The 25943-nt window shown below is 46.4% G+C and overlaps 16 protein-coding genes across 16 annotated transcripts; 8 read left to right on the top strand and 8 right to left on the bottom strand.

The window, feature by feature from the left end:
- Positions 1-11: 11 nt before the first annotated feature.
- Positions 12-539, bottom strand: LOC138968135 (histone H3). Its single transcript, XM_070340700.1, has one exon. It carries the CDS (start codon positions 515-517, stop codon positions 107-109), a length of 411 nt encoding a protein of 136 aa, XP_070196801.1. The 5' UTR covers positions 518-539; the 3' UTR covers positions 12-106.
- A 1266-nt stretch (positions 540-1805) lies between these two features.
- On the bottom strand, positions 1806-2280 carry LOC138968494 (histone H2B, gonadal). The gene has a single exon (XM_070341066.1). The coding sequence runs from the start codon at positions 2238-2240 to the stop codon at positions 1872-1874; it is 369 nt and encodes a 122-aa protein (XP_070197167.1). The 5' UTR covers positions 2241-2280; the 3' UTR covers positions 1806-1871.
- Positions 2281-3175, top strand: LOC138968493 (histone H2A-like). Its single transcript, XM_070341065.1, has one exon. The coding sequence runs from the start codon at positions 2403-2405 to the stop codon at positions 2883-2885; it is 483 nt and encodes a 160-aa protein (XP_070197166.1). The 5' UTR covers positions 2281-2402; the 3' UTR covers positions 2886-3175.
- A 2207-nt stretch (positions 3176-5382) lies between these two features.
- On the top strand, positions 5383-6037 carry LOC138968134 (histone H4). Its single transcript, XM_070340699.1, has one exon. It carries the CDS (start codon positions 5426-5428, stop codon positions 5735-5737), a length of 312 nt encoding a protein of 103 aa, XP_070196800.1. The 5' UTR covers positions 5383-5425; the 3' UTR covers positions 5738-6037.
- A 482-nt stretch (positions 6038-6519) lies between these two features.
- Positions 6520-7047, bottom strand: LOC138968133 (histone H3). Its single transcript, XM_070340697.1, has one exon. The coding sequence runs from the start codon at positions 7023-7025 to the stop codon at positions 6615-6617; it is 411 nt and encodes a 136-aa protein (XP_070196798.1). The 5' UTR covers positions 7026-7047; the 3' UTR covers positions 6520-6614.
- A 1270-nt stretch (positions 7048-8317) lies between these two features.
- On the bottom strand, positions 8318-8792 carry LOC138968492 (histone H2B, gonadal). Its single transcript, XM_070341063.1, has one exon. The coding sequence runs from the start codon at positions 8750-8752 to the stop codon at positions 8384-8386; it is 369 nt and encodes a 122-aa protein (XP_070197164.1). The 5' UTR covers positions 8753-8792; the 3' UTR covers positions 8318-8383.
- Positions 8793-9687, top strand: LOC138968491 (histone H2A-like). Its single transcript, XM_070341062.1, has one exon. It carries the CDS (start codon positions 8915-8917, stop codon positions 9395-9397), a length of 483 nt encoding a protein of 160 aa, XP_070197163.1. The 5' UTR covers positions 8793-8914; the 3' UTR covers positions 9398-9687.
- Positions 9688-11882: 2195 nt separating this feature from the next.
- LOC138968132 (histone H4) lies at positions 11883-12537 on the top strand. The gene has a single exon (XM_070340696.1). The coding sequence runs from the start codon at positions 11926-11928 to the stop codon at positions 12235-12237; it is 312 nt and encodes a 103-aa protein (XP_070196797.1). The 5' UTR covers positions 11883-11925; the 3' UTR covers positions 12238-12537.
- A 482-nt stretch (positions 12538-13019) lies between these two features.
- Positions 13020-13547, bottom strand: LOC138968131 (histone H3). Its single transcript, XM_070340695.1, has one exon. The coding sequence runs from the start codon at positions 13523-13525 to the stop codon at positions 13115-13117; it is 411 nt and encodes a 136-aa protein (XP_070196796.1). The 5' UTR covers positions 13526-13547; the 3' UTR covers positions 13020-13114.
- A 1266-nt stretch (positions 13548-14813) lies between these two features.
- On the bottom strand, positions 14814-15288 carry LOC138968490 (histone H2B, gonadal). The gene has a single exon (XM_070341061.1). It carries the CDS (start codon positions 15246-15248, stop codon positions 14880-14882), a length of 369 nt encoding a protein of 122 aa, XP_070197162.1. The 5' UTR covers positions 15249-15288; the 3' UTR covers positions 14814-14879.
- LOC138968488 (histone H2A-like) lies at positions 15289-16183 on the top strand. The gene has a single exon (XM_070341060.1). The coding sequence runs from the start codon at positions 15411-15413 to the stop codon at positions 15891-15893; it is 483 nt and encodes a 160-aa protein (XP_070197161.1). The 5' UTR covers positions 15289-15410; the 3' UTR covers positions 15894-16183.
- A 2203-nt stretch (positions 16184-18386) lies between these two features.
- On the top strand, positions 18387-19041 carry LOC138968129 (histone H4). Its single transcript, XM_070340694.1, has one exon. The coding sequence runs from the start codon at positions 18430-18432 to the stop codon at positions 18739-18741; it is 312 nt and encodes a 103-aa protein (XP_070196795.1). The 5' UTR covers positions 18387-18429; the 3' UTR covers positions 18742-19041.
- Positions 19042-19523: 482 nt separating this feature from the next.
- On the bottom strand, positions 19524-20051 carry LOC138968128 (histone H3). Its single transcript, XM_070340693.1, has one exon. The coding sequence runs from the start codon at positions 20027-20029 to the stop codon at positions 19619-19621; it is 411 nt and encodes a 136-aa protein (XP_070196794.1). The 5' UTR covers positions 20030-20051; the 3' UTR covers positions 19524-19618.
- Positions 20052-21321: 1270 nt separating this feature from the next.
- Positions 21322-21796, bottom strand: LOC138968487 (histone H2B, gonadal). The gene has a single exon (XM_070341059.1). The coding sequence runs from the start codon at positions 21754-21756 to the stop codon at positions 21388-21390; it is 369 nt and encodes a 122-aa protein (XP_070197160.1). The 5' UTR covers positions 21757-21796; the 3' UTR covers positions 21322-21387.
- LOC138968486 (histone H2A-like) lies at positions 21797-22887 on the top strand. Its single transcript, XM_070341058.1, has one exon. It carries the CDS (start codon positions 21919-21921, stop codon positions 22399-22401), a length of 483 nt encoding a protein of 160 aa, XP_070197159.1. The 5' UTR covers positions 21797-21918; the 3' UTR covers positions 22402-22887.
- Positions 22888-24885: 1998 nt separating this feature from the next.
- Positions 24886-25540, top strand: LOC138968127 (histone H4). Its single transcript, XM_070340692.1, has one exon. It carries the CDS (start codon positions 24929-24931, stop codon positions 25238-25240), a length of 312 nt encoding a protein of 103 aa, XP_070196793.1. The 5' UTR covers positions 24886-24928; the 3' UTR covers positions 25241-25540.
- Positions 25541-25943: the final 403 nt, after the last annotated feature.

The raw sequence follows: 25943 nt of genomic DNA, 5'->3' as shown, positions 1-25943 counted from the left end.
GTAACAATTAGGATGGCAACGAGAGCAGACCAACTCTTTTGGGAAAAATGAAGGTGGCTCTGAAAAGAGCCGGGTTTGGAGGAGTCGGAACCGTTGGAGGGGCAACTTAAGCACGCTCTCCGCGGATACGGCGGGCCAGCTGGATGTCCTTGGGCATGATGGTGACACGCTTGGCATGGATGGCGCACAGGTTGGTGTCCTCAAAGAGACCGACCAGGTAAGCCTCGCTGGCCTCCTGCAGAGCCATGACGGCAGAGCTCTGGAAGCGCAGGTCTGTCTTGAAGTCCTGGGCGATTTCGCGCACCAGACGCTGGAAGGGCAGCTTGCGGATCAGGAGCTCGGTGCTCTTCTGGTAACGACGGATCTCACGAAGAGCCACAGTTCCAGGCCTGTAACGATGAGGTTTCTTGACTCCTCCAGTGGCAGGGGCGCTTTTGCGAGCGGCCTTGGTTGCCAGCTGTTTGCGAGGAGCTTTTCCTCCGGTGGATTTACGGGCGGTTTGCTTGGTACGTGCCATTTCGAAGTTAGAGTCGACTGAGCAGCCAGGAACTAGAGAGACGTTTTATATGGGAAAGGCATTCGCAGCCCTGGCGCGCCGCTCTGATTTTAGCCAATGAAAGCCGTGGAGACATCAGCCGAAGATTCAAGCAACATTACCGTACAGGGCCACTTTTTGGGGGGTCTCTGTGCTGTGCTGTCGTGCGTGTGTGTGTGTGTGTGTGTGTGTGTGTGTGTGTGTGTGTGTGTGTGTGTGTGTGTGTGCCGTCAAAAGTACCAGGTACAAAGTATGATAAAGAAAGAAAGGAACGTACAAACTGACAAGCAAGCACACAAAAATGAAACCTTAACACACGCGTGCACAGCTCACAGCTAAATAAATGCTGAGGTGAACGCTCTTGTAAAAAAGTGTGTATGTACAAAGACGAGTTCTTTACATGTTATACGAGCAGGGCGCGCAAGGTGACAAAAACGAAAGAAGCAGTTGTGAAAAAGTGAAGTGAACACTTTTACGAGCGGCACACGTTTTGACAGTAGGAATTTGAGAGACAGCGAAGGAGAGAACATATGCTACACATAAGAGGCTGGCGACTTTGTGCAAAGTAATGGGTGTGCCGCTAATTAGTGTTAGAAAACTGCAACAGAGTAACAGGTATTTTGTCCGTTGTGTCTGAGTGGCGAGGTAGGCGTTTGATTTCTCTGTTTATTCACGTGTTATTTTAACCACAAAGAACTACAACAAAGAACAACAAAGAAAGAACACCATAAAAGTACCAGATATATTTTGAGGGTTGGTAAAAGTTGGTTGAGTTTTGTGAGATGCGTGAGATATATAGTAAATGATTTGTAGGATGACGATGACGATGACGATGACGATGACGATGACGATGACGATGACGATGACGATGTAGGTAGCAAGCCAGTTTTGCGGTGATAGCGGTTTGATGCAGTGACAGTGCTGTAGTAGACAGATTGTAGTGACGCCGGCCGGCGGATATTGATGACACTAATTTGACGGTTGACAAGTGATTTTTTTGTTTGTTTATGTAGTTTTGGTTATTTGTTGGATGTTTACTATATGCTTATACGCTTTTACATTATAATGGGTAAATATTATAATGGAGTTTTGTCCCCGAGATAGATGTTGGATCCGTTGGATCCGTTGGTTCCTTGACTACTAAATTAAATATAGGGAAGGAGAGAGAGACATTGTTGTGTACATGTATTGTGTATTGTGTATTGTGTATTGAGTGTGTATTGAGTTGGTTCGTTGGCAACGAGAAATTCATCTCTCTCTGGAAAAAGTGGGTGGTCCTGAGAAGGACCTGTGTGTTTTACGTTTGCCGGTTTGGCCAAACAGCAGTTTTAAGAGTCTACTTGCTGCTGGTGTACTTGGTGACGGCCTTGGTGCCCTCACTGACGGCGTGCTTGGCCAGCTCACCGGGGAGGAGGAGGCGGACCGCGGTCTGGATCTCCCGACTGGTGATGGTGGAGCGCTTGTTGTAGTGGGCCAGTCTGGAAGCTTCAGCGGCGATTCTCTCAAAGATATCGTTGACGAAGCTGTTCATGATAGACATGGCCTTGCTGCTGATGCCAGTGTCGGGGTGCACCTGCTTGAGCACCTTGTAGATGTAGATGGCGTAGCTTTCCTTCCTCTTCCTCTTGCGCTTCTTGTCGCCGGAGCGAACAGCCTTGGCCTTGCCGGCCTTCTTGGCGCCTTTGGAGCTAACTTTGGGTGGCATGGTTGATTCGTCTGCGGGTTGTGAGTCGCAAAAGGTAGCGCCGCCAAGCCGACCGCGCTCTTTTATACAGTGCGCAAACACTCGCGCCGGCAGTGCCGCCAAAGGGGCGCTCGCCATTGGTGGATTTTGCCGTTGACTCGACGTGCAGTTGGAGGGCTAGTGATGGGTATAAAAGGGGTCGGTCGCGTCGGCGTTGGCATTATTGGATTCGTTCGCTTTGCGTACGAATTTTTCAAACATCATCCAACTTGCATCATGTCTGGTCGCGGCAAAGGAGGAAAGGTTAAGGGAAAGAGCAAGTCTCGCTCGTCCCGTGCTGGACTTCAGTTCCCCGTGGGTCGTATCCACCGTCTGTTGCGCAAGGGCAACTACGCCGAGCGTGTGGGTGCCGGTGCCCCCGTGTACCTGGCTGCCGTGCTCGAGTACTTGGCCGCTGAGGTCCTGGAGTTGGCAGGCAACGCTGCCCGCGACAACAAGAAGACGAGAATCATCCCCCGTCACCTGCAGCTGGCCATCCGCAACGACGAGGAGTTGAACAAACTTCTGTCGGGTGTGACCATCGCCCAGGGTGGTGTGCTGCCCAACATCCAGGCTGTGCTTCTGCCCAAGAAGTCCCAGACCAAGGCTCCCGGTGGCAAGGCATAACAACTTTGCCTCTTTCACCTTCTTCTACAACAGGTCCTTCTCAGGACCACCTATTTTTTCCCAAGAGAGATAGACGTCTCGTTGCTTGCTTTGCCAGTGAAAAAGTGGTGTTGTGTTGTTTTGGTTTTGTTTTTTGTCGTCAATGTCCCAGCCGTTTTGGGGGTTGTTATTACTTATAGCCACTACACAATTCAGACGTAAACAACATCATTACACATACACAAATTCAATAATAATCAGCATCACAACAAGTCGTCATGAAAGTGCGAATAGACCAAGGGTTAAAATTAATAAACCCTCATTACATTTAGTCAAGTTTTGACTAAATGTTTTAACATAGAGGGGGAATCGAGACGAGGGTCGTATGTATGTATGTATGTATGTATGTATGTATGTATGTATGTATGTATGTATGTATGTATGTATGTATGTATGTATGTATGTATGTATGTATGTATGTATGTATGTATGTATGTATGTGTCTGTGTGTCTGTGTGTATGTGTGTGTGTGTGTGTGTGTGTGTGTGTGTCTGTCTGTGTCTGTCTGTCTGTCTGTGTCTGTGTGTCTCTGTGTGTCTGTGTCTGTCTGTGTCTGTCTGTCTGTCTGTCTGTCTGTCTGTCTGTCTGTCTGTGCGTGTGTGTGTGTGTAGAGCGATTCAGACCAAACAGACCGATCTTTATGAAATTTTACATGAGAGTTCCTGGGAATGATATCCCCGGATGTATTTTTTTAGCAATTTTTTTTATAAAACGATCCAAATTTACGTTCATCTTATTCTTCATCATTTTGTGATTCCAAAAACATATAAATATGTTATATTTGGATTAAAAACAAGCTCTGAAAATTAAAAATATAAAAATTATGATGAAAATTAAATTTTCGAAATCAATTTAAAAACACTTTCATCTTATTTCTTGTCCGTTCCTGATTCCAAAAACATATAGATATGATATGTTTGGATTAAAAACACGCTCAAAAAGTTAAAACGAAGAGAGGTACAGAAAAGCGTGCTATCCTTCTCAGCGCAACTACTAACTACCCCGCTCTTCTTGTCAATTTCACTGCCTTTGCCACGAGCGGTGGACTTACGATGCTACGAATATACGGTCTTGCTGAAAAAGTATTTTTGCCTTACGCGACTTGTTTTATTATTATCAGGCAGAGGCTGCTTTGTGCCATCCAGCAAATCACATAGATAAAGTCATATCAGGAACATACATACATACATACATACATACATACATACATACATACATACATACATACATACATACATACATACATACATACATACATACATACATACATACATACATACATACATACATACATACATACATACATACATACATACATACATACATACATACATACATACATACATACATACATACATACATACATACATACACAATGTTGTACAGATGAAAATAGTCAAGGCATGCACAAATCACAGCCACAAAAACGCTTTTGTCCAACAACCACATGCACCACGGGTGCCTGCCTGAACCCTGCCTACGGTAGGTGATCGCATCAAAACAAACGTGGATGACAAGTGAATGTGAAGCCTAATTGATAAGGTGAATCCGACGGGCGCTGTGGCGGGGTGGTAAGACGTCGGCCTCTAGTAATCGGAAGGTCGAGGGATCGAATCCAGGCCCGGCCTGTTAAGTGTGGAGATTTTTCCGATCTCCCAGGTCAACTTATGTGCAGACCTGCTAGTGGCGTATCCCCCTTCGTGTGTACACGCAAGCACAAGACCAAGTGCGCACGGAAAAGATCCTGTAATCCATGTCAGAGTTCGGTGGGTTATAGAAACACGAAAATACCCAGCATGCTTCCTCCGAAAGCGGCGTATGGCTGCCTTAATGGCGGGGAAAAAACGGTCATACACGTAAAATTCCACTCGTGCAAAAACACGAGTGTGCGTGGGAGTTTCAGCCCACGAAGGCAGAAGAAGAAGAACAAGAACAAGAACAAAAAGAACAAGAACAAGAACAAGAAGACGAAGAAGGTAAGGTGAATCGAGTTGCTACGCCAACAAGCAACGTTTCAAGTGAGCAGGCTTCAAGTTGCATCACATTCACATGGAGAATGTACAACTTGAATCGATGTGCCGCAGGCTATAATGATAATGATAATGATGTCCTTCTTTGCAGCAATGTATCTAAATGATCATATAGCTGCAATTCCTGCCACACAGACTTTTCACATTGCAGGTTGGGGCTGGGTATGAGCAATTTGAGATATGATGTGTTTTACTTGAGCTGAAGACATTTGCTGACAGTGACAGTGGACAGTGACCAGTGACAGTGACCAGTGACAGTGACCAGTGACACAGACACAGACACAGACACAGACACAGACAGTGGGTGTGAAAATAGAGCGAGGCGACTCTTCGCTCTCTCAGCCAATCAAAGTTCACGCTTGTGGAGCGGTGTTTTGCTTTCTCACGGGCCCGCGTCTGCTGTATATAAGGCGGCTGCGCCGGCGAGCTGAGAAGCATTCTCGAATCGCACGACTCGTAGAAACATTCATCATGACTGGCCGTGGTAAAGGAGGAAAGGGTCTCGGAAAGGGGGGCGCCAAGCGTCACAGGAAAGTTTTGCGTGATAACATCCAGGGTATCACCAAGCCCGCTATCCGTCGTCTGGCTCGCCGTGGCGGTGTCAAGCGTATCTCTGGTCTCATCTACGAGGAGACTCGCGGAGTTCTCAAGGTATTCCTGGAGAACGTGATCCGTGATGCCGTCACGTACACTGAGCACGCCAAGAGGAAGACTGTGACCGCCATGGATGTGGTCTACGCCCTCAAACGCCAGGGTCGTACTCTGTACGGCTTCGGTGGTTAGACGCATCAAGTCGCGGATCTCGCATCCACAATAACCCTTCTCCGGTCCTTCTTAGGACCACCTTCATTTTCCCAAGAGGGGCTGAATGTGTCTCGTTGCCACTGCTAACTCCTTCGTGTTTACATATTAAAACACTATTGTTTGTTATTGTTTTGTCATTGATAGTGTCGTCGTAAATCTATACAAGTGTTGGCTACGTAAACAAAAGAGAAGGAGGGAGGGCAGGGGGTTGGATGTATGATTGCAACTGAGCGAAAGGGAACTGTCAAGAAAATGATGAGAGGCAAATAAAATGATCACTTATTGATATCAAATTGGAGCGCTTCAAGCCACAGACGGGGTCAATTTGATGCCAACCAGTGTCGATAGGCGCACAAGCAGAATGGATTATGACGTGCTCATTCATTTGTGCTCATCACACAGAGCTTCACTCATAGAGAAAGGGATCCCTCCCATTGGTGTTGTGTTGCATTAGAGATAGAAAGTAACGATTTGCGGGATAGAAATAATGCATTCTTGACCATGATTTTGTAGTGAGAGTGCTCATTTTGGACAAGAAAGCCGTCCATAGGGCAGAGAGAGAAGGCAAATTGTTGAAATGCATTAGCTGTTGATGTTTGGTCAAATACAGATGACAAATAGGGGTTTGAAATGATCATATGCGCAGGGACAACACAAGGGCTGGAGTTTTTGGTTCGTTAAATGGAGTGTGACTATAGTGCGAGTACTTAGGGAGGGTGTTGAAAGGAAATGTTTATGGTTGCTACGAGTGTAACAATTAGGATGGCAACGAGAGCAGACCAACTCTTTTGGGAAAAATGAAGGTGGCTCTGAAAAGAGCCGGGTTTGGAGGAGTCGGAACCGTTGGAGGGGCAACTTAAGCACGCTCTCCGCGGATACGGCGGGCCAGCTGGATGTCCTTGGGCATGATGGTGACACGCTTGGCATGGATGGCGCACAGGTTGGTGTCCTCAAAGAGACCGACCAGGTAAGCCTCGCTGGCCTCCTGCAGAGCCATGACGGCAGAGCTCTGGAAGCGCAGGTCTGTCTTGAAGTCCTGGGCGATTTCGCGCACCAGACGCTGGAAGGGCAGCTTGCGGATCAGGAGCTCGGTGCTCTTCTGGTAACGACGGATCTCACGAAGAGCCACAGTTCCAGGCCTGTAACGATGAGGTTTCTTGACTCCTCCAGTGGCAGGGGCGCTTTTGCGAGCGGCCTTGGTTGCCAGCTGTTTGCGAGGAGCTTTTCCTCCGGTGGATTTACGGGCGGTTTGCTTGGTACGTGCCATTTCGAAGTTAGAGTCGACTGAGCAGCCAGGAACTAGAGAGACGTTTTATATGGGAAAGGCATTCGCAGCCCTGGCGCGCCGCTCTGATTTTAGCCAATGAAAGCCGTGGAGACATCAGCCGAAGATTCAAGCAACATTACCGTACAGGGCCACTTTTTGGGGGGTCTCTGTGCTGTGCTGTCGTGCGTGTGTGTGTGTGTGTGTGTGTGTGTGTGTGTGTGTGTGTGTGTGTGTGTGTGTGTGTGTGTGCCGTCAAAAGTACCAGGTACAAAGTATGATAAAGAAAGAAAGGAACGTACAAACTGACAAGCAAGCACACAAAAATGAAACCTTAACACACGCGTGCACAGCTCACAGCTAAATAAATGCTGAGGTGAACGCTCTTGTAAAAAAGTGTGTATGTACAAAGACGAGTTCTTTACATGTTATACGAGCAGGGCGCGCAAGGTGACAAAAACGAAAGAAGCAGTTGTGAAAAAGTGAAGTGAACACTTTTACGAGCGGCACACGTTTTGACAGTAGGAATTTGAGAGACAGCGAAGGAGAGAACATATGCTACACATAAGAGGCTGGCGACTTTGTGCAAAGTAATGGGTGTGCCGCTAATTAGTGTTAGAAAACTGCAACAGAGTAACAGGTATTTTGTCCGTTGTGTCTGAGTGGCGAGGTAGGCGTTTGATTTCTCTGTTTATTCACGTGTTATTTTAACCACAAAGAACTACAACAAAGAACAACAAAGAAAGAACACCATAAAAGTACCAGATATATTTTGAGGGTTGGTAAAAGTTGGTTGAGTTTTGTGAGATGCGTGAGATATATAGTAAATGATTTGTAGGATGACGATGACGATGACGATGACGATGACGATGACGATGACGATGACGATGACGATGTAGGTAGCAAGCCAGTTTTGCGGTGATAGCGGTTTGATGCAGTGACAGTGCTGTAGTAGACAGATTGTAGTGACGCCGGCCGGCGGATATTGATGACACTAATTTGACGGTTGACAAGTGATTTTTTTGTTTGTTTATGTAGTTTTGGTTATTTGTTGGATGTTTACTATATGCTTATACGCTTTTACATTATAATGGGTAAATATTATAATGGAGTTTTGTCCCCGAGATAGATGTTGGATCCGTTGGATCCGTTGGTTCCTTGACTACTAAATTAAATATAGGGAAGGAGAGAGAGACATTGTTGTGTACATGTATTGTGTATTGTGTATTGTGTATTGAGTGTGTATTGAGTTGGTTCGTTGGCAACGAGAAATTCATCTCTCTCTGGAAAAAGTGGGTGGTCCTGAGAAGGACCTGTGTGTTTTACGTTTGCCGGTTTGGCCAAACAGCAGTTTTAAGAGTCTACTTGCTGCTGGTGTACTTGGTGACGGCCTTGGTGCCCTCACTGACGGCGTGCTTGGCCAGCTCACCGGGGAGGAGGAGGCGGACCGCGGTCTGGATCTCCCGACTGGTGATGGTGGAGCGCTTGTTGTAGTGGGCCAGTCTGGAAGCTTCAGCGGCGATTCTCTCAAAGATATCGTTGACGAAGCTGTTCATGATAGACATGGCCTTGCTGCTGATGCCAGTGTCGGGGTGCACCTGCTTGAGCACCTTGTAGATGTAGATGGCGTAGCTTTCCTTCCTCTTCCTCTTGCGCTTCTTGTCGCCGGAGCGAACAGCCTTGGCCTTGCCGGCCTTCTTGGCGCCTTTGGAGCTAACTTTGGGTGGCATGGTTGATTCGTCTGCGGGTTGTGAGTCGCAAAAGGTAGCGCCGCCAAGCCGACCGCGCTCTTTTATACAGTGCGCAAACACTCGCGCCGGCAGTGCCGCCAAAGGGGCGCTCGCCATTGGTGGATTTTGCCGTTGACTCGACGTGCAGTTGGAGGGCTAGTGATGGGTATAAAAGGGGTCGGTCGCGTCGGCGTTGGCATTATTGGATTCGTTCGCTTTGCGTACGAATTTTTCAAACATCATCCAACTTGCATCATGTCTGGTCGCGGCAAAGGAGGAAAGGTTAAGGGAAAGAGCAAGTCTCGCTCGTCCCGTGCTGGACTTCAGTTCCCCGTGGGTCGTATCCACCGTCTGTTGCGCAAGGGCAACTACGCCGAGCGTGTGGGTGCCGGTGCCCCCGTGTACCTGGCTGCCGTGCTCGAGTACTTGGCCGCTGAGGTCCTGGAGTTGGCAGGCAACGCTGCCCGCGACAACAAGAAGACGAGAATCATCCCCCGTCACCTGCAGCTGGCCATCCGCAACGACGAGGAGTTGAACAAACTTCTGTCGGGTGTGACCATCGCCCAGGGTGGTGTGCTGCCCAACATCCAGGCTGTGCTTCTGCCCAAGAAGTCCCAGACCAAGGCTCCCGGTGGCAAGGCATAACAACTTTGCCTCTTTCACCTTCTTCTACAACAGGTCCTTCTCAGGACCACCTATTTTTTCCCAAGAGAGATAGACGTCTCGTTGCTTGCTTTGCCAGTGAAAAAGTGGTGTTGTGTTGTTTTGGTTTTGTTTTTTGTCGTCAATGTCCCAGCCGTTTTGGGGGTTGTTATTACTTATAGCCACTACACAATTCAGACGTAAACAACATCATTACACATACACAAATTCAATAATAATCAGCATCACAACAAGTCGTCATGAAAGTGCGAATAGACCAAGGGTTAAAATTAATAAACCCTCATTACATTTAGTCAAGTTTTGACTAAATGTTTTAACATAGAGGGGGAATCGAGACGAGGGTCGTATGTATGTATGTATGTATGTATGTATGTATGTATGTATGTATGTATGTATGTATGTATGTATGTATGTATGTATGTATGTATGTATGTATGTATGTATGTATGTATGTATGTATGTGTGTGTGTGTGTGTATATGTATGTGTGTGTGTGTGTGTCTGTGTGTCTGTGTGTGTCTGTGTCTGTGTGTCTCGGTGTGTCTCTGTGTGTCTGTGTCTGTCTGTGTCTGTCTGTCTGTCTGTCTGTCTGTCTGTCTGTCTGTCTGTGCGTGTGTGTGTGTGTGTAGAGCGATTCAGACCAAACTACTGGACCGATCTTTATGACATTTTACATGAGAGTTCCTGGGAATGATATCCCCGGATGTATTTGTTTTAGCAATTTTTTTATAAAACGATCCAAATTTACGTTCATCTTATTCTTCATCATTTTGTGATTCCAAAAACATATAAATATGTTATATTTGGATTAAAAACAAGCTCTGAAAATTAAAAATATAAAAATTATGATGAAAATTAAATTTTCGAAATCAATTTAAAAACACTTTCATCTTATTTCTTGTCCGTTCCTGATTCCAAAAACATATAGATATGATATGTTTGGATTAAAAACACGCTCAAAAAGTTAAAACGAAGAGAGGTACAGAAAAGCGTGCTATCCTTCTCAGCGCAACTACTAACTACCCCGCTCTTCTTGTCAATTTCACTGCCTTTGCCACGAGCGGTGGACTTACGATGCTACGAATATACGGTCTTGCTGAAAAAGTATTTTTGCCTTACGCGACTTGTTTTATTATTATCAGGCAGAGGCTGCTTTGTGCCATCCAGCAAATCACATAGATAAAGTCATATCAGGAACATACATACATACATACATACATACATACATACATACATACATACATACATACATACATACATACATACATACATACATACATACATACATACATACATACATACATACATACATACATACATACATACATACATACATACATACATACATACATACATACATACATACATACATACATACATACACAATGTTGTACAGATGAAAATAGTCAAGGCATGCACAAATCACAGCCACAAAAACGCTTTTGTCCAACAACCACATGCACCACGGGTGCCTGCCTGAACCCTGCCTACGGTAGGTGATCGCATCAAAACAAACGTGGATGACAAGTGAATGTGAAGCCTAATTGATAAGGTGAATCCGACGGGCGCTGTGGCGGGGTGGTAAGACGTCGGCCTCTAGTAATCGGAAGGTCGAGGGATCGAATCCAGGCCCGGCCTGTTAAGTGTGGAGATTTTTCCGATCTCCCAGGTCAACTTATGTGCAGACCTGCTAGTGGCGTATCCCCCTTCGTGTGTACACGCAAGCACAAGACCAAGTGCGCACGGAAAAGATCCTGTAATCCATGTCAGAGTTCGGTGGGTTATAGAAACACGAAAATACCCAGCATGCTTCCTCCGAAAGCGGCGTATGGCTGCCTTAATGGCGGGGAAAAAACGGTCATACACGTAAAATTCCACTCGTGCAAAAACACGAGTGTGCGTGGGAGTTTCAGCCCACGAAGGCAGAAGAAGAAGAACAAGAACAAGAACAAAAAGAACAAGAACAAGAACAAGAAGACGAAGAAGGTAAGGTGAATCGAGTTGCTACGCCAACAAGCAACGTTTCAAGTGAGCAGGCTTCAAGTTGCATCACATTCACATGGAGAATGTACAACTTGAATCGATGTGCCGCAGGCTATAATGATAATGATAATGATGTCCTTCTTTGCAGCAATGTATCTAAATGATCATATAGCTGCAATTCCTGCCACACAGACTTTTCACATTGCAGGTTGGGGCTGGGTATGAGCAATTTGAGATATGATGTGTTTTACTTGAGCTGAAGACATTTGCTGACAGTGACAGTGGACAGTGACCAGTGACAGTGACCAGTGACAGTGACCAGTGACACAGACACAGACACAGACACAGACACAGACAGTGGGTGTGAAAATAGAGCGAGGCGACTCTTCGCTCTCTCAGCCAATCAAAGTTCACGCTTGTGGAGCGGTGTTTTGCTTTCTCACGGGCCCGCGTCTGCTGTATATAAGGCGGCTGCGCCGGCGAGCTGAGAAGCATTCTCGAATCGCACGACTCGTAGAAACATTCATCATGACTGGCCGTGGTAAAGGAGGAAAGGGTCTCGGAAAGGGGGGCGCCAAGCGTCACAGGAAAGTTTTGCGTGATAACATCCAGGGTATCACCAAGCCCGCTATCCGTCGTCTGGCTCGCCGTGGCGGTGTCAAGCGTATCTCTGGTCTCATCTACGAGGAGACTCGCGGAGTTCTCAAGGTATTCCTGGAGAACGTGATCCGTGATGCCGTCACGTACACTGAGCACGCCAAGAGGAAGACTGTGACCGCCATGGATGTGGTCTACGCCCTCAAACGCCAGGGTCGTACTCTGTACGGCTTCGGTGGTTAGACGCATCAAGTCGCGGATCTCGCATCCACAATAACCCTTCTCCGGTCCTTCTTAGGACCACCTTCATTTTCCCAAGAGGGGCTGAATGTGTCTCGTTGCCACTGCTAACTCCTTCGTGTTTACATATTAAAACACTATTGTTTGTTATTGTTTTGTCATTGATAGTGTCGTCGTAAATCTATACAAGTGTTGGCTACGTAAACAAAAGAGAAGGAGGGAGGGCAGGGGGTTGGATGTATGATTGCAACTGAGCGAAAGGGAACTGTCAAGAAAATGATGAGAGGCAAATAAAATGATCACTTATTGATATCAAATTGGAGCGCTTCAAGCCACAGACGGGGTCAATTTGATGCCAACCAGTGTCGATAGGCGCACAAGCAGAATGGATTATGACGTGCTCATTCATTTGTGCTCATCACACAGAGCTTCACTCATAGAGAAAGGGATCCCTCCCATTGGTGTTGTGTTGCATTAGAGATAGAAAGTAACGATTTGCGGGATAGAAATAATGCATTCTTGACCATGATTTTGTAGTGAGAGTGCTCATTTTGGACAAGAAAGCCGTCCATAGGGCAGAGAGAGAAGGCAAATTGTTGAAATGCATTAGCTGTTGATGTTTGGTCAAATACAGATGACAAATAGGGGTTTGAAATGATCATATGCGCAGGGACAACACAAGGGCTGGAGTTTTTGGTTCGTTAAATGGAGTGTGACTATAGTGCGAGTACTTAGGGAGGGTGTTGAAAGGAAATGTTTATGGTTGCTACGAGTGTAACAATTAGGATGGCAACGAGAGCAGACCAACTCTTTTGGGAAAAATGAAGGTGGCTCTGAAAAGAGCCGGGTTTGGAGGAGTCGGAACCGTTGGAGGGGCAACTTAAGCACGCTCTCCGCGGATACGGCGGGCCAGCTGGATGTCCTTGGGCATGATGGTGACACGCTTGGCATGGATGGCGCACAGGTTGGTGTCCTCAAAGAGACCGACCAGGTAAGCCTCGCTGGCCTCCTGCAGAGCCATGACGGCAGAGCTCTGGAAGCGCAGGTCTGTCTTGAAGTCCTGGGCGATTTCGCGCACCAGACGCTGGAAGGGCAGCTTGCGGATCAGGAGCTCGGTGCTCTTCTGGTAACGACGGATCTCACGAAGAGCCACAGTTCCAGGCCTGTAACGATGAGGTTTCTTGACTCCTCCAGTGGCAGGGGCGCTTTTGCGAGCGGCCTTGGTTGCCAGCTGTTTGCGAGGAGCTTTTCCTCCGGTGGATTTACGGGCGGTTTGCTTGGTACGTGCCATTTCGAAGTTAGAGTCGACTGAGCAGCCAGGAACTAGAGAGACGTTTTATATGGGAAAGGCATTCGCAGCCCTGGCGCGCCGCTCTGATTTTAGCCAATGAAAGCCGTGGAGACATCAGCCGAAGATTCAAGCAACATTACCGTACAGGGCCACTTTTTGGGGGGTCTCTGTGCTGTGCTGTCGTGCGTGTGTGTGTGTGTGTGTGTGTGTGTGTGTGTGTGTGTGTGTGTGTGTGTGTGTGTGTGCCGTCAAAAGTACCAGGTACAAAGTATGATAAAGAAAGAAAGGAACGTACAAACTGACAAGCAAGCACACAAAAATGAAACCTTAACACACGCGTGCACAGCTCACAGCTAAATAAATGCTGAGGTGAACGCTCTTGTAAAAAAGTGTGTATGTACAAAGACGAGTTCTTTACATGTTATACGAGCAGGGCGCGCAAGGTGACAAAAACGAAAGAAGCAGTTGTGAAAAAGTGAAGTGAACACTTTTACGAGCGGCACACGTTTTGACAGTAGGAATTTGAGAGACAGCGAAGGAGAGAACATATGCTACACATAAGAGGCTGGCGACTTTGTGCAAAGTAATGGGTGTGCCGCTAATTAGTGTTAGAAAACTGCAACAGAGTAACAGGTATTTTGTCCGTTGTGTCTGAGTGGCGAGGTAGGCGTTTGATTTCTCTGTTTATTCACGTGTTATTTTAACCACAAAGAACTACAACAAAGAACAACAAAGAAAGAACACCATAAAAGTACCAGATATATTTTGAGGGTTGGTAAAAGTTGGTTGAGTTTTGTGAGATGCGTGAGATATATAGTAAATGATTTGTAGGATGACGATGACGATGACGATGACGATGACGATGACGATGACGATGACGATGACGATGTAGGTAGCAAGCCAGTTTTGCGGTGATAGCGGTTTGATGCAGTGACAGTGCTGTAGTAGACAGATTGTAGTGACGCCGGCCGGCGGATATTGATGACACTAATTTGACGGTTGACAAGTGATTTTTTTGTTTGTTTATGTAGTTTTGGTTATTTGTTGGATGTTTACTATATGCTTATACGCTTTTACATTATAATGGGTAAATATTATAATGGAGTTTTGTCCCCGAGATAGATGTTGGATCCGTTGGATCCGTTGGTTCCTTGACTACTAAATTAAATATAGGGAAGGAGAGAGAGACATTGTTGTGTACATGTATTGTGTATTGTGTATTGTGTATTGAGTGTGTATTGAGTTGGTTCGTTGGCAACGAGAAATTCATCTCTCTCTGGAAAAAGTGGGTGGTCCTGAGAAGGACCTGTGTGTTTTACGTTTGCCGGTTTGGCCAAACAGCAGTTTTAAGAGTCTACTTGCTGCTGGTGTACTTGGTGACGGCCTTGGTGCCCTCACTGACGGCGTGCTTGGCCAGCTCACCGGGGAGGAGGAGGCGGACCGCGGTCTGGATCTCCCGACTGGTGATGGTGGAGCGCTTGTTGTAGTGGGCCAGTCTGGAAGCTTCAGCGGCGATTCTCTCAAAGATATCGTTGACGAAGCTGTTCATGATAGACATGGCCTTGCTGCTGATGCCAGTGTCGGGGTGCACCTGCTTGAGCACCTTGTAGATGTAGATGGCGTAGCTTTCCTTCCTCTTCCTCTTGCGCTTCTTGTCGCCGGAGCGAACAGCCTTGGCCTTGCCGGCCTTCTTGGCGCCTTTGGAGCTAACTTTGGGTGGCATGGTTGATTCGTCTGCGGGTTGTGAGTCGCAAAAGGTAGCGCCGCCAAGCCGACCGCGCTCTTTTATACAGTGCGCAAACACTCGCGCCGGCAGTGCCGCCAAAGGGGCGCTCGCCATTGGTGGATTTTGCCGTTGACTCGACGTGCAGTTGGAGGGCTAGTGATGGGTATAAAAGGGGTCGGTCGCGTCGGCGTTGGCATTATTGGATTCGTTCGCTTTGCGTACGAATTTTTCAAACATCATCCAACTTGCATCATGTCTGGTCGCGGCAAAGGAGGAAAGGTTAAGGGAAAGAGCAAGTCTCGCTCGTCCCGTGCTGGACTTCAGTTCCCCGTGGGTCGTATCCACCGTCTGTTGCGCAAGGGCAACTACGCCGAGCGTGTGGGTGCCGGTGCCCCCGTGTACCTGGCTGCCGTGCTCGAGTACTTGGCCGCTGAGGTCCTGGAGTTGGCAGGCAACGCTGCCCGCGACAACAAGAAGACGAGAATCATCCCCCGTCACCTGCAGCTGGCCATCCGCAACGACGAGGAGTTGAACAAACTTCTGTCGGGTGTGACCATCGCCCAGGGTGGTGTGCTGCCCAACATCCAGGCTGTGCTTCTGCCCAAGAAGTCCCAGACCAAGGCTCCCGGTGGCAAGGCATAACAACTTTGCCTCTTTCACCTTCTTCTACAACAGGTCCTTCTCAGGACCACCTATTTTTTCCCAAGAGAGATAGACGTCTCGTTGCTTGCTTTGCCAGTGAAAAAGTGGTGTTGTGTTGTTTTGGTTTTGTTTTTTGTCGTCAATGTCCCAGCCGTTTTGGGGGTTGTTATTACTTATAGCCACTACACAATTCAGACGTAAACAACATCATTACACATACACAAATTCAATAATAATCAGCATCACAACAAGTCGTCATGAAAGTGCGAATAGACCAAGGGTTAAAATTAATAAACCCTCATTACATTTAGTCAAGTTTTGACTAAATGTTTTAACATAGAGGGGGAATCGAGACGAGGGTCGTATGTATGTATGTATGTATGTATGTATGTATGTATGTATGTATGTATGTATGTATGTATGTATGTATGTATGTATGTATGTATGTATGTATGTATGTATGTATGTATGTATGTATGTGTGTGTGTGTGTGTGTATGTGTGTGTGTGTGTGTGTGTGTGTGTGTCTGTGTGTGTCTGTGTCTGTGTGTCTCGGTGTGTCTCTGTGTGTCTGTGTCTGTCTGTGTCTGTCTGTCTGTCTGTCTGTCTGTCTGTCTGTCTGTCTGTGCGTGTGTGTGTGTGTGTAGAGCGATTCAGACCAAACAGACCGATCTTTATGACATTTTACATGAGAGTTCCTGGGAATGATATCCCCGGATGTATTTGTTTTAGCAATTTTTTTATAAAACGATCCAAATTTACGTTCATCTTATTCTTCATCATTTTGTGATTCCAAAAACATATAAATATGTTATATTTGGATTAAAAACAAGCTCTGAAAATTAAAAATATAAAAATTATGATGAAAATTAAATTTTCGAAATCAATTTAAAAACACTTTCATCTTATTTCTTGTCCGTTCCTGATTCCAAAAACATATAGATATGATATGTTTGGATTAAAAACACGCTCAAAAAGTTAAAACGAAGAGAGGTACAGAAAAGCGTGCTATCCTTCTCAGCGCAACTACTAACTACCCCGCTCTTCTTGTCAATTTCACTGCCTTTGCCACGAGCGGTGGACTTACGATGCTACGAATATACGGTCTTGCTGAAAAAGTATTTTTGCCTTACGCGACTTGTTTTATTATTATCAGGCAGAGGCTGCTTTGTGCCATCCAGCAAATCACATAGATAAAGTCATATCAGGAACATACATACATACATACATACATACATACATACATACATACATACATACATACATACATACATACATACATACATACATACATACATACATACATACATACATACATACATACATACATACATACATACATACATACATACATACATACATACATACATACATACATACATACATACATACATACATACATACATACACAATGTTGTACAGATGAAAATAGTCAAGGCATGCACAAATCACAGCCACAAAAACGCTTTTGTCCAACAACCACATGCACCACGGGTGCCTGCCTGAACCCTGCCTACGGTAGGTGATCGCATCAAAACAAACGTGGATGACAAGTGAATGTGAAGCCTAATTGATAAGGTGAATCCGACGGGCGCTGTGGCGGGGTGGTAAGACGTCGGCCTCTAGTAATCGGAAGGTCGAGGGATCGAATCCAGGCCCGGCCTGTTAAGTGTGGAGATTTTTCCGATCTCCCAGGTCAACTTATGTGCAGACCTGCTAGTGGCGTATCCCCCTTCGTGTGTACACGCAAGCACAAGACCAAGTGCGCACGGAAAAGATCCTGTAATCCATGTCAGAGTTCGGTGGGTTATAGAAACACGAAAATACCCAGCATGCTTCCTCCGAAAGCGGCGTATGGCTGCCTTAATGGCGGGGAAAAAACGGTCATACACGTAAAATTCCACTCGTGCAAAAACACGAGTGTGCGTGGGAGTTTCAGCCCACGAAGGCAGAAGAAGAAGAACAAGAACAAGAACAAAAAGAACAAGAACAAGAACAAGAAGACGAAGAAGGTAAGGTGAATCGAGTTGCTACGCCAACAAGCAACGTTTCAAGTGAGCAGGCTTCAAGTTGCATCACATTCACATGGAGAATGTACAACTTGAATCGATGTGCCGCAGGCTATAATGATAATGATAATGATGTCCTTCTTTGCAGCAATGTATCTAAATGATCATATAGCTGCAATTCCTGCCACACAGACTTTTCACATTGCAGGTTGGGGCTGGGTATGAGCAATTTGAGATATGATGTGTTTTACTTGAGCTGAAGACATTTGCTGACAGTGACAGTGGACAGTGACCAGTGACAGTGACCAGTGACAGTGACCAGTGACACAGACACAGACACAGACACAGACACAGACAGTGGGTGTGAAAATAGAGCGAGGCGACTCTTCGCTCTCTCAGCCAATCAAAGTTCACGCTTGTGGAGCGGTGTTTTGCTTTCTCACGGGCCCGCGTCTGCTGTATATAAGGCGGCTGCGCCGGCGAGCTGAGAAGCATTCTCGAATCGCACGACTCGTAGAAACATTCATCATGACTGGCCGTGGTAAAGGAGGAAAGGGTCTCGGAAAGGGGGGCGCCAAGCGTCACAGGAAAGTTTTGCGTGATAACATCCAGGGTATCACCAAGCCCGCTATCCGTCGTCTGGCTCGCCGTGGCGGTGTCAAGCGTATCTCTGGTCTCATCTACGAGGAGACTCGCGGAGTTCTCAAGGTATTCCTGGAGAACGTGATCCGTGATGCCGTCACGTACACTGAGCACGCCAAGAGGAAGACTGTGACCGCCATGGATGTGGTCTACGCCCTCAAACGCCAGGGTCGTACTCTGTACGGCTTCGGTGGTTAGACGCATCAAGTCGCGGATCTCGCATCCACAATAACCCTTCTCCGGTCCTTCTTAGGACCACCTTCATTTTCCCAAGAGGGGCTGAATGTGTCTCGTTGCCACTGCTAACTCCTTCGTGTTTACATATTAAAACACTATTGTTTGTTATTGTTTTGTCATTGATAGTGTCGTCGTAAATCTATACAAGTGTTGGCTACGTAAACAAAAGAGAAGGAGGGAGGGCAGGGGGTTGGATGTATGATTGCAACTGAGCGAAAGGGAACTGTCAAGAAAATGATGAGAGGCAAATAAAATGATCACTTATTGATATCAAATTGGAGCGCTTCAAGCCACAGACGGGGTCAATTTGATGCCAACCAGTGTCGATAGGCGCACAAGCAGAATGGATTATGACGTGCTCATTCATTTGTGCTCATCACACAGAGCTTCACTCATAGAGAAAGGGATCCCTCCCATTGGTGTTGTGTTGCATTAGAGATAGAAAGTAACGATTTGCGGGATAGAAATAATGCATTCTTGACCATGATTTTGTAGTGAGAGTGCTCATTTTGGACAAGAAAGCCGTCCATAGGGCAGAGAGAGAAGGCAAATTGTTGAAATGCATTAGCTGTTGATGTTTGGTCAAATACAGATGACAAATAGGGGTTTGAAATGATCATATGCGCAGGGACAACACAAGGGCTGGAGTTTTTGGTTCGTTAAATGGAGTGTGACTATAGTGCGAGTACTTAGGGAGGGTGTTGAAAGGAAATGTTTATGGTTGCTACGAGTGTAACAATTAGGATGGCAACGAGAGCAGACCAACTCTTTTGGGAAAAATGAAGGTGGCTCTGAAAAGAGCCGGGTTTGGAGGAGTCGGAACCGTTGGAGGGGCAACTTAAGCACGCTCTCCGCGGATACGGCGGGCCAGCTGGATGTCCTTGGGCATGATGGTGACACGCTTGGCATGGATGGCGCACAGGTTGGTGTCCTCAAAGAGACCGACCAGGTAAGCCTCGCTGGCCTCCTGCAGAGCCATGACGGCAGAGCTCTGGAAGCGCAGGTCTGTCTTGAAGTCCTGGGCGATTTCGCGCACCAGACGCTGGAAGGGCAGCTTGCGGATCAGGAGCTCGGTGCTCTTCTGGTAACGACGGATCTCACGAAGAGCCACAGTTCCAGGCCTGTAACGATGAGGTTTCTTGACTCCTCCAGTGGCAGGGGCGCTTTTGCGAGCGGCCTTGGTTGCCAGCTGTTTGCGAGGAGCTTTTCCTCCGGTGGATTTACGGGCGGTTTGCTTGGTACGTGCCATTTCGAAGTTAGAGTCGACTGAGCAGCCAGGAACTAGAGAGACGTTTTATATGGGAAAGGCATTCGCAGCCCTGGCGCGCCGCTCTGATTTTAGCCAATGAAAGCCGTGGAGACATCAGCCGAAGATTCAAGCAACATTACCGTACAGGGCCACTTTTTGGGGGGTCTCTGTGCTGTGCTGTCGTGCGTGTGTGTGTGTGTGTGTGTGTGTGTGTGTGTGTGTGTGTGTGTGTGTGTGTGTGTGTGTGTGCCGTCAAAAGTACCAGGTACAAAGTATGATAAAGAAAGAAAGGAACGTACAAACTGACAAGCAAGCACACAAAAATGAAACCTTAACACACGCGTGCACAGCTCACAGCTAAATAAATGCTGAGGTGAACGCTCTTGTAAAAAAGTGTGTATGTACAAAGACGAGTTCTTTACATGTTATACGAGCAGGGCGCGCAAGGTGACAAAAACGAAAGAAGCAGTTGTGAAAAAGTGAAGTGAACACTTTTACGAGCGGCACACGTTTTGACAGTAGGAATTTGAGAGACAGCGAAGGAGAGAACATATGCTACACATAAGAGGCTGGCGACTTTGTGCAAAGTAATGGGTGTGCCGCTAATTAGTGTTAGAAAACTGCAACAGAGTAACAGGTATTTTGTCCGTTGTGTCTGAGTGGCGAGGTAGGCGTTTGATTTCTCTGTTTATTCACGTGTTATTTTAACCACAAAGAACTACAACAAAGAACAACAAAGAAAGAACACCATAAAAGTACCAGATATATTTTGAGGGTTGGTAAAAGTTGGTTGAGTTTTGTGAGATGCGTGAGATATATAGTAAATGATTTGTAGGATGACGATGACGATGACGATGACGATGACGATGACGATGACGATGACGATGACGATGTAGGTAGCAAGCCAGTTTTGCGGTGATAGCGGTTTGATGCAGTGACAGTGCTGTAGTAGACAGATTGTAGTGACGCCGGCCGGCGGATATTGATGACACTAATTTGACGGTTGACAAGTGATTTTTTTGTTTGTTTATGTAGTTTTGGTTATTTGTTGGATGTTTACTATATGCTTATACGCTTTTACATTATAATGGGTAAATATTATAATGGAGTTTTGTCCCCGAGATAGATGTTGGATCCGTTGGATCCGTTGGTTCCTTGACTACTAAATTAAATATAGGGAAGGAGAGAGAGACATTGTTGTGTACATGTATTGTGTATTGTGTATTGTGTATTGAGTGTGTATTGAGTTGGTTCGTTGGCAACGAGAAATTCATCTCTCTCTGGAAAAAGTGGGTGGTCCTGAGAAGGACCTGTGTGTTTTACGTTTGCCGGTTTGGCCAAACAGCAGTTTTAAGAGTCTACTTGCTGCTGGTGTACTTGGTGACGGCCTTGGTGCCCTCACTGACGGCGTGCTTGGCCAGCTCACCGGGGAGGAGGAGGCGGACCGCGGTCTGGATCTCCCGACTGGTGATGGTGGAGCGCTTGTTGTAGTGGGCCAGTCTGGAAGCTTCAGCGGCGATTCTCTCAAAGATATCGTTGACGAAGCTGTTCATGATAGACATGGCCTTGCTGCTGATGCCAGTGTCGGGGTGCACCTGCTTGAGCACCTTGTAGATGTAGATGGCGTAGCTTTCCTTCCTCTTCCTCTTGCGCTTCTTGTCGCCGGAGCGAACAGCCTTGGCCTTGCCGGCCTTCTTGGCGCCTTTGGAGCTAACTTTGGGTGGCATGGTTGATTCGTCTGCGGGTTGTGAGTCGCAAAAGGTAGCGCCGCCAAGCCGACCGCGCTCTTTTATACAGTGCGCAAACACTCGCGCCGGCAGTGCCGCCAAAGGGGCGCTCGCCATTGGTGGATTTTGCCGTTGACTCGACGTGCAGTTGGAGGGCTAGTGATGGGTATAAAAGGGGTCGGTCGCGTCGGCGTTGGCATTATTGGATTCGTTCGCTTTGCGTACGAATTTTTCAAACATCATCCAACTTGCATCATGTCTGGTCGCGGCAAAGGAGGAAAGGTTAAGGGAAAGAGCAAGTCTCGCTCGTCCCGTGCTGGACTTCAGTTCCCCGTGGGTCGTATCCACCGTCTGTTGCGCAAGGGCAACTACGCCGAGCGTGTGGGTGCCGGTGCCCCCGTGTACCTGGCTGCCGTGCTCGAGTACTTGGCCGCTGAGGTCCTGGAGTTGGCAGGCAACGCTGCCCGCGACAACAAGAAGACGAGAATCATCCCCCGTCACCTGCAGCTGGCCATCCGCAACGACGAGGAGTTGAACAAACTTCTGTCGGGTGTGACCATCGCCCAGGGTGGTGTGCTGCCCAACATCCAGGCTGTGCTTCTGCCCAAGAAGTCCCAGACCAAGGCTCCCGGTGGCAAGGCATAACAACTTTGCCTCTTTCACCTTCTTCTACAACAGGTCCTTCTCAGGACCACCTATTTTTTCCCAAGAGAGATAGACGTCTCGTTGCTTGCTTTGCCAGTGAAAAAGTGGTGTTGTGTTGTTTTGGTTTTGTTTTTTGTCGTCAATGTCCCAGCCGTTTTGGGGGTTGTTATTACTTATAGCCACTACACAATTCAGACGTAAACAACATCATTACACATACACAAATTCAATAATAATCAGCATCACAACAAGTCGTCATGAAAGTGCGAATAGACCAAGGGTTAAAATTAATAAACCCTCATTACATTTAGTCAAGTTTTGACTAAATGTTTTAACATAGAGGGGGAATCGAGACGAGGGTCGTGGTGTATGTATGTATGTATGTATGTATGTATGTATGTATGTATGTATGTATGTATGTATGTATGTATGTATGTATGTATGTATGTATGTATGTATGTATGTATGTATGTATGTATGTGTGTGTGTGTGTATGTGTGCGTGTGTGTGTGTGTCTGTGTGTCTGTGTGTGTCTGTGTCTGTGTGTCTCGGTGTGTCTCTGTGTGTCTGTGTCTGTCTGTGTCTGTCTGTCTGTCTGTCTGTCTGTCTGTCTGTCTGTCTGTGCGTGTGTGTGTGTGTAGAGCGATTCAGACCAAACAGACCGATCTTTATGAAATTTTACATGAGAGTTCCTGGGAATGATATCCCCGGATGTATTTGTTTTAGCAATTTTTTTATAAAACGATCCAAATTTACGTTCATCTTATTCTTCATCATTTTGTGATTCCAAAAACATATAAATATGTTATATTTGGATTAAAAACAAGCTCTGAAAATTAAAAATATAAAAATTATGATGAAAATTAAATTTTCGAAATCAATTTAAAAACACTTTCATCTTATTTCTTGTCCGTTCCTGATTCCAAAAACATATAGATATGATATGTTTGGATTAAAAACACGCTCAAAAAGTTAAAACGAAGAGAGGTACAGAAAAGCGTGCTATCCTTCTCAGCGCAACTACTAACTACCCCGCTCTTCTTGTCAATTTCACTGCCTTTGCCACGAGCGGTGGACTTACGATGCTACGAATATACGGTCTTGCTGAAAAAGTATTTTTGCCTTACGCGACTTGTTTTATTATTATCAGGCAGAGGCTGCTTTGTGCCATCCAGCAAATCACATAGATAAAGTCATATCAGGAACATACATACATACATACATACATACATACATACATACATACATACATACATACATACATACATACATACATACATACATACATACATACATACATACATACATACATACATACATACATACATACATACATACATACATACATACATACATACATACATACATACATACATACATACATACATACATACATACACAATGTTGTACAGATGAAAATAGTCAAGGCATGCACAAATCACAGCCACAAAAACGCTTTTGTCCAACAACCACATGCACCACGGGTGCCTGCCTGAACCCTGCCTACGGTAGGTGATCGCATCAAAACAAACGTGGATGACAAGTGAATGTGAAGCCTAATTGATAAGGTGAATCCGACGGGCGCTGTGGCGGGGTGGTAAGACGTCGGCCTCTAGTAATCGGAAGGTCGAGGGATCGAATCCAGGCCCGGCCTGTTAAGTGTGGAGATTTTTCCGATCTCCCAGGTCAACTTATGTGCAGACCTGCTAGTGGCGTATCCCCCTTCGTGTGTACACGCAAGCACAAGACCAAGTGCGCACGGAAAAGATCCTGTAATCCATGTCAGAGTTCGGTGGGTTATAGAAACACGAAAATACCCAGCATGCTTCCTCCGAAAGCGGCGTATGGCTGCCTTAATGGCGGGGAAAAAACGGTCATACACGTAAAATTCCACTCGTGCAAAAACACGAGTGTGCGTGGGAGTTTCAGCCCACGAAGGCAGAAGAAGAAGAACAAGAACAAGAACAAAAAGAACAAGAACAAGAACAAGAAGACGAAGAAGGTAAGGTGAATCGAGTTGCTACGCCAACAAGCAACGTTTCAAGTGAGCAGGCTTCAAGTTGCATCACATTCACATGGAGAATGTACAACTTGAATCGATGTGCCGCAGGCTATAATGATAATGATAATGATGTCCTTCTTTGCAGCAATGTATCTAAATGATCATATAGCTGCAATTCCTGCCACACAGACTTTTCACATTGCAGGTTGGGGCTGGGTATGAGCAATTTGAGATATGATGTGTTTTACTTGAGCTGAAGACATTTGCTGACAGTGACAGTGGACAGTGACCAGTGACAGTGACCAGTGACAGTGACCAGTGACACAGACACAGACACAGACACAGACACAGACAGTGGGTGTGAAAATAGAGCGAGGCGACTCTTCGCTCTCTCAGCCAATCAAAGTTCACGCTTGTGGAGCGGTGTTTTGCTTTCTCACGGGCCCGCGTCTGCTGTATATAAGGCGGCTGCGCCGGCGAGCTGAGAAGCATTCTCGAATCGCACGACTCGTAGAAACATTCATCATGACTGGCCGTGGTAAAGGAGGAAAGGGTCTCGGAAAGGGGGGCGCCAAGCGTCACAGGAAAGTTTTGCGTGATAACATCCAGGGTATCACCAAGCCCGCTATCCGTCGTCTGGCTCGCCGTGGCGGTGTCAAGCGTATCTCTGGTCTCATCTACGAGGAGACTCGCGGAGTTCTCAAGGTATTCCTGGAGAACGTGATCCGTGATGCCGTCACGTACACTGAGCACGCCAAGAGGAAGACTGTGACCGCCATGGATGTGGTCTACGCCCTCAAACGCCAGGGTCGTACTCTGTACGGCTTCGGTGGTTAGACGCATCAAGTCGCGGATCTCGCATCCACAATAACCCTTCTCCGGTCCTTCTTAGGACCACCTTCATTTTCCCAAGAGGGGCTGAATGTGTCTCGTTGCCACTGCTAACTCCTTCGTGTTTACATATTAAAACACTATTGTTTGTTATTGTTTTGTCATTGATAGTGTCGTCGTAAATCTATACAAGTGTTGGCTACGTAAACAAAAGAGAAGGAGGGAGGGCAGGGGGTTGGATGTATGATTGCAACTGAGCGAAAGGGAACTGTCAAGAAAATGATGAGAGGCAAATAAAATGATCACTTATTGATATCAAATTGGAGCGCTTCAAGCCACAGACGGGGTCAATTTGATGCCAACCAGTGTCGATAGGCGCACAAGCAGAATGGATTATGACGTGCTCATTCATTTGTGCTCATCACACAGAGCTTCACTCATAGAGAAAGGGATCCCTCCCATTGGTGTTGTGTTGCATTAGAGATAGAAAGTAACGATTTGCGGGATAGAAATAATGCATTCTTGACCATGATTTTGTAGTGAGAGTGCTCATTTTGGACAAGAAAGCCGTCCATAGGGCAGAGAGAGAAGGCAAATTGTTGAAATGCATTAGCTGTTGATGTTTGGTCAAATACAGATGACAAATAGGGGTTTGAAATGATCATATGCGCAGGGACAACACAAGGGCTGGAGTTTTTGGTTCGTTAAA

The sequence above is a fragment of the Littorina saxatilis genome, linkage group LG6 (genome assembly GCF_037325665.1).
Source record: "Littorina saxatilis isolate snail1 linkage group LG6, US_GU_Lsax_2.0, whole genome shotgun sequence".
NCBI classification, from domain to species: domain Eukaryota; kingdom Metazoa; phylum Mollusca; class Gastropoda; order Littorinimorpha; family Littorinidae; genus Littorina; species Littorina saxatilis.
The sequence above is the reverse complement of the archived record's forward strand: the minus strand, read 5'-3'. Positions and strand labels throughout refer to the sequence as shown.